This window comes from Salvelinus namaycush, chromosome 32 (genome assembly GCF_016432855.1).
Source record: "Salvelinus namaycush isolate Seneca chromosome 32, SaNama_1.0, whole genome shotgun sequence".
In the NCBI taxonomy this organism is placed as follows: domain Eukaryota; kingdom Metazoa; phylum Chordata; class Actinopteri; order Salmoniformes; family Salmonidae; genus Salvelinus; species Salvelinus namaycush.
The window spans coordinates 32,336,032-32,342,031 of NC_052338.1; the positions used below are offsets into that span (position 1 = coordinate 32,336,032).

A 6,000-nucleotide genomic window follows, 5' to 3' on the forward strand; every position below is an offset into this window, starting at 1 on the left:
CCATTTGAAGTTAGGTCCGTGATTCTGTCAGGGTTGTGTGCGGAGAAGTATCGGAGTCAAACGCAGGACACAGGTGTTGAGCGAAACCACAGTGTTTTACTCAAAATAAATGCACAATTCCACAAATGGAAAATAAACAGATACATACACGTATCAACTACAACACCTAACGCACAAACAATCACGGACAAAACAGAAATGAAAGCCAGAGGGTTAAATAGGGAACATGATGGGGGAATTGAAACCAGGTGTGTATAATACAGACAAAACAAAACGAAACTGAAAAATGGATCGATGGTGACTAGAAAGCCGGTGACGTCGACCGCCGAACACCACCCGAACAAGGAGAAGGGCCGACTTCGGCGGAAGTCGTGAAATCGTCGGAGAGCCGCTTACTACACTACGACAGAGAAACGTTCAGCAGACAGACACTGTGACTGTACATCTTCTCAGGTCCTTCTCAGGTCCTGAGGTCAGCTACATGGTAAGTAGAAGAACCATCCTCCCAGTCAGGTCAGGTCAGGTAGACCAGTGTGGAGCGTCGTCGGAGAGCCGCTTACTACACTACGACAGAGAAACGTTCAGCAGACAGACACTGTGACTGTACATCTTCTCAGGTCCTTCTCAGGTCCTGAGGTCAGCTACATGGTAAGTAGAAGAACCATCCTCCCAGTCAGGTCAGGTCAGGTAGACCAGTGTGGAGCGTCGTCGGAGAGCCGCTTACTACACTACAACAGAGAAACGTTCAGCAGACAGACACTGTGACTGTACATCTTCTCAGGTCCTTATGAGGTCAGCTACATGGTAAGTAGAAGAACCATCCTCCCAGTCAGGTCAGGTCAGGTAGATCAGCGTGGAGCGTCGTAGACTGAGTCTAGTATGACAGGAGGAAGTGCAGCACATAGACAGACACTGACGTCTCTTCAGTTCATCCTCACAGTTATTCAGGTTAGGTACTGTACATTAGCTGAATACATTATCTACAGCCAACCTGTGCTGTACTGACTGGCTGGTCAGGGTTAGGGGTTTAGTGTTGAGACAGAGAGACAGTGTGAGAGTGGTAGCAGAAGCAGTTAGGTGGCAGATGGGGCTGCCAGAGCCCACAGGGACTAAGAGATCTGTTTTGTGTGGGTTACAATTAATCAGTGGCTTGTGCCCTGCCTTCCGTACGTTGTCAGTCGCAATAAAAAACAGATGTTACATCTGGAGCGGTTACATAACGGAGAGTGTGTCCCAGATGAGAAGGTCGAGAGGATGATGACGAGAAGGAGAGGAGGAGAGAGGAGGAGAGGAGGACTTAGCTAGCACCTCTTAGCAGTTGAGAAGAGGCCAGTGTAGAGATGGTAAATAAACCCTGGAGTGGGTAAGTACAGTCACTGTACATGAAGATAATGTTACTACAGAGGTGGGGGTTGACATGGTCCTGAAGGTAATGTAAAGACAGAGGTGGTGGTTGACATGGTCCTGAAGGTAATGTAAAGACAGAGGTGGGGGGTTGACATGGTCCTGAAGGTAATGTTAAGACAGAGGTGGGGGGTTGACGTGGTCCTGAAGGTAATGTAAAGACAGAGGTGGGGGGTTGACATGGTCCTGAAGGTAATGTTAAGACAGAGGTGGGGGGTTGACGTGGTCCTGAAGGTAATGTAAAGACAGAGGTGGTGGTTGATATGGTCCTGAAGGTAATGTAAAGACAGAGGTGGGGGGTTGACATGGTCCTGAAGGTAATGTAAAGACAGAGGTGGGGGGTTGACATGGTCCTGAAGGTAATGTTACTACAGAGGTGGGGGGTTGACATGGTCCTGAAGGTAATGTTACTACAGAGGTGGGGGGTTGATATGGTTCTGAAGGTAATGTAAAGACAGAGGTGGGGGGTTGACGTGGTCCTGAAGGTAATGTAAAGACAGAGGTGGGGGGTTGACATGGTCCTGAAGGTAATGTTAAGACAGAGGTGGGGGGTTGACGTGGTCCTGAAGGTAATGTAAAGACAGAGGTGGTGGTTGACGTGGTCCTGAAGGTAATGTAAAGACAGAGGTGGGGGGTTGACATGGTCCTGAAGGTAATGTAAAGACCGAGGTGGGGGGTTGACATGGTCCTGAAGGTAATGTAAAGACAGAGGTGGGGGGTTGACGTGGTCCTGAAGGTAATGTAAAGACAGAGGTGGGGGGTTGACATGGTCCTGAAGGTAATGTAAAGACAGAGGTGGGGGGTTGACATGGTCCTGAAGGTAATGTTACTACAGAGGTGGGGGGTTGATGTGGTCCTGAAGGTAATGTAAAGACAGAGGTGGGGGGTTGACATGGTCCTGAAGGTAATGTTACTACAGAGGTGGGGGGTTGACATGGTCCTGAAGGTAATGTTACTACAGAGGTGGGGGGTTGATGTGGTCCTGAAGGTAATGTAAAGACAGAGGTGGGGGGTTGATATGGTCCTGAAGGTAATGTTACTACAGAGGTGGGGGGTTGATATGGTTCTGAAGGTAATGTTACTACAGAGGTGGGGGGTTGATATGGTTCTGAAGGTAATGTAAAGACAGAGGTGGGGGGTTGACGTGGTCCTGAAGGTAATGTAAAGACAGAGGTGGGGGGTTGACATGGTCCTGAAGGTAATGTAAAGACCGAGGTGGGGGGTTGACATGGTCCTGAAGGTAATGTAAAGACAGAGGTGGGGGGTTGACGTGGTCCTGAAGGTAATGTAAAGACAGAGGTGGGGGGCTGACATGGTCCTGAAGGTAATGTTACTACAGAGGTGGGGGGCTGACATGGTCCTGAAGGTAATGTTACTACAGAGGTGGGGGGTTGATATGGTTCTGAAGGTAATGTAAAGACAGAGGTGGGGGGTTGACGTGGTCCTGAAGGTAATGTTACTACAGAGGTAGGGGTTGATATGGTCCTGAAGGTAATGTAAAGACAGAGGTGGGGGGTTGATATGGTCCTGAAGGTAATGTAAAGACAGAGGTGGGGGGCTGACATGGTCCTGAAGGTAATGTTACTACAGAGGTGGGAGGTTGATATGGTCCTGCAGGTAATGTAAAGACAGAGGTGGGGGGTTGACGTGGTCCTGAAGGTAATGTTACTACAGAGGTGGGGGGTTGACATGGTCCTGAAGGTAATGTAAAGACAGAGGTGGGGGGTTGACGTGGTCCTGAAGGTAATGTTACTACAGAGGTGGGGGGTTGACGTGGTCCTGAAGGTAATGTTACTACAGAGGTGGTGGTTAACATGGTCTTGAAGGTAATGTAAAGACAGAGGTGGGGGGTTGACATGGTCCTGAAGGTAATGTTACTACAGAGGTAGGGGTTGATATGGTCCTCTCTCTCCCTCTCTCTCTCTCTCTCTCTCTCTGACACACACCACACAGACTTCAGACACACACAAGCACTAACCCTTCCCCCCCCTCCCCACCGCAAGAACACAGTCCCATTCAACAAACCTTCGTCCATGCTGCGTGAGTTCCTCTTGCTGGCCGAGCGTTGGAATAGGGGGGCTGGCCTGTCAATCATAGAGCTGGCCTGGCGGGTCTGGGCCTGGGTCCGCCCACTGTAGCGGAACTTAGAACCCAGCACTAGGAACTTCCTGGGAGTGGTAGCCACCTCAGTAGAGGTCAGTCTGAACATGGAGACAGAGGAACATTTAAATAAATATCTATAACTATATAACTATAATATGTAACTTCCTGGGAGTGATAGCCACCTCAGTAGAGGTCAGTCTGAACATGGAGACAGAGGAACATTTAAATAAATATCTATAACTATATAACTATAATATGTAACTTCCTGGGAGTGGTAGCCACCTCAGTAGAGGTCAGTCTGAACATGGAGACAGAGGAACATTTAAATAAATATCTATAACTATATAACTATAATATGTAACTTCCTGGGAGTGATAGCCACCGCAGTAGAGGTCAGTCTGAACATGGAGACAGACAGAGGAACATTTAAATAAATATCTATAACTATAATATGTCACTTCCTGTGAGCGATAGCCACCTCAGTAGAGGTCAACCTGGAAATGAAGACAGAGGAACATTTATATAAATATCTATAACTATAATATATAACTTCCTGTGAGCGATAGCCACCTCAGTAGAGGTCAACCTGGAAATGAAGACAGAGGAACATTTTGACTATGATTATAGCAAACTATTATCCATATAATTTTATCCAGATCGACATAGTCAGTTCATTCACTAAGGGTGGTAACACAACCCCCATACTACAGTCAGTTCATTCACTAAGGTAGGTAACACAACCCCCATACTACAGTCAGTTCATTCACTAAGGTAGGTAACACAACCCCCATACTACAGTCAGTTCATTCACTAAGGGTGGTAACACAACCCCCATACTAGTCAGTTCATTCACTAAGGGTGGTAACACAACCCCCATACTACAGTCAGTTCATTCACTAAGGGTGGTAACACAACCCCCATACTACAGTCAGTGCGAGTAACTAAACGACATAAAACTACAGGAATATATAGCCATAGTAGCAATGTATTACTACTGTAATAATGTATCTATGACCCTTTTTCATTCAATACAATAGTAATGTGAGAATGATTGAACCCGTCACAGGGAGTTTCAACAGTGTGTTCTCTTACCTGAAGAAGGTGTGATGCTCCACACACACTTTCCACAGCTTCTTGGAGGCCTTGTAGTTTGGCAGTCTGAAACCGATGGCGCTTTCGTAATGCTCCAGCTGATGGAAGAGCAGGGGGAACACCCTCATTTTAGCAGGGCACTACAGCCACAAACCTATTGATTTGACATGTAACTAGTCACTTTGATGTATTCGAGAGGTACTGTGTATCTGACTCCTGGGAGAGGAGGCCTCTCGGGGGTCAAAAACACACACGCAAACAAAACAAACACAGAAATAAAGTTGACCTCTGAGGGGCGTATCTTGATGAAGAAGCTGCTGCGTTTGTAGGAGACCTTGAGGACTTTGGGCCAGGGGAACCGGTTGATCCTCAGCTTGTCCTTGTAGACCATCAAACCCCCAGAACACACACCCAGCATGATGTCCACTCCATCTAGATCCTGGAGAGAGGTGAGGTGAGGGGGGGGTGGTGGAGAGGGAGGGAGGAGAGGGAGAGAGGAGGGAGGGAGGGAGGGAGGGAGGGGGGAGGAGAGGGAGAAAGGAGGGGGGGTGGAGGAGAGGGAGGGGGGGGTGGAGGAGAAAGATTGAGAGAGAGGAGGGGGGGTGGAGGAGAGGGAGGGAGAGAGAGAGGAGAAAGATTGAGAGAGAGTGTAAAACTCTTCTACTGCAAGACTGCTGGAACCAACATTGTCATGATTGCTCACAGATTTACAGTATACCATTGACTTTACATTGACTGCATTTTAATGCAATGACACCAACCCACCACTGGGGGGCAGGATAATGACTTCCATATTTTATTTAAATCCCTGGTTTTGATGCAAACAGATTGACCTCATTTCTGCTATTAAAACGGTGGTCTGACAGAGGCACGCGTTACTCTGTTTTTTGGGGGGGGGGGAACAGACACGAACACTGACTCCACAGGTGACGTAGGCTACACTGCAGCAGGCAGGAGGTGAGTGGGTGTTATAACCGCCAACTACGTAAAACACCATGACTGAGTCCCAGATGGCAGCCTATATCAAATCAAATCAAATGTATTTATAAAGCCCTTTTTTTTTTTTTTTTTTTACATCGGCAGATGTCACAAAGTGCTTATACAGAAACCCTGCCTAGAAAAACACAACATAAACAGCAAGCAATGCAGATGTAGAAGCACTATATAGTGAACTACTTTTGAAGGGGCCCTGGTCAAAAATGATTCACTATGAAGGAAATAGGGTGCCAATTTGGACGCAATCCGTATCCTTGTTATCATCATCAGACCTGCTCTACCCAGATGTGATATAACTGGACTCCGGTGGACAGACAGGAGGACACTGAGGGACTTTCTGGTCTAAAACACATGTACTCCTAGTCTCCTACCAACGCATCTTCATCAATGGAGGGAGAATATAGG

The 6,000-nt window shown here is 47.4% G+C and overlaps 1 protein-coding gene across 1 annotated transcript in view; it reads right to left on the reverse strand.

Annotated features, from left to right (window-relative positions):
- LOC120027096 (protein 4.1-like) overlaps positions 1-6,000 on the reverse strand; it is a 91,203-nt gene that overhangs the window by 69,582 nt on the left and 15,621 nt on the right. Inside the window, exons 7-9 of the mRNA XM_038971935.1 lie at positions 4,886-5,038; positions 4,600-4,697; positions 3,430-3,605 (exon numbers count right to left, since the gene is read on the reverse strand). Of these exons, the coding sequence (XP_038827863.1) occupies positions 3,430-3,605; positions 4,600-4,697; positions 4,886-5,038 (427 nt within the window). The remainder of the gene's footprint in view (positions 1-3,429; positions 3,606-4,599; positions 4,698-4,885; positions 5,039-6,000) is intronic.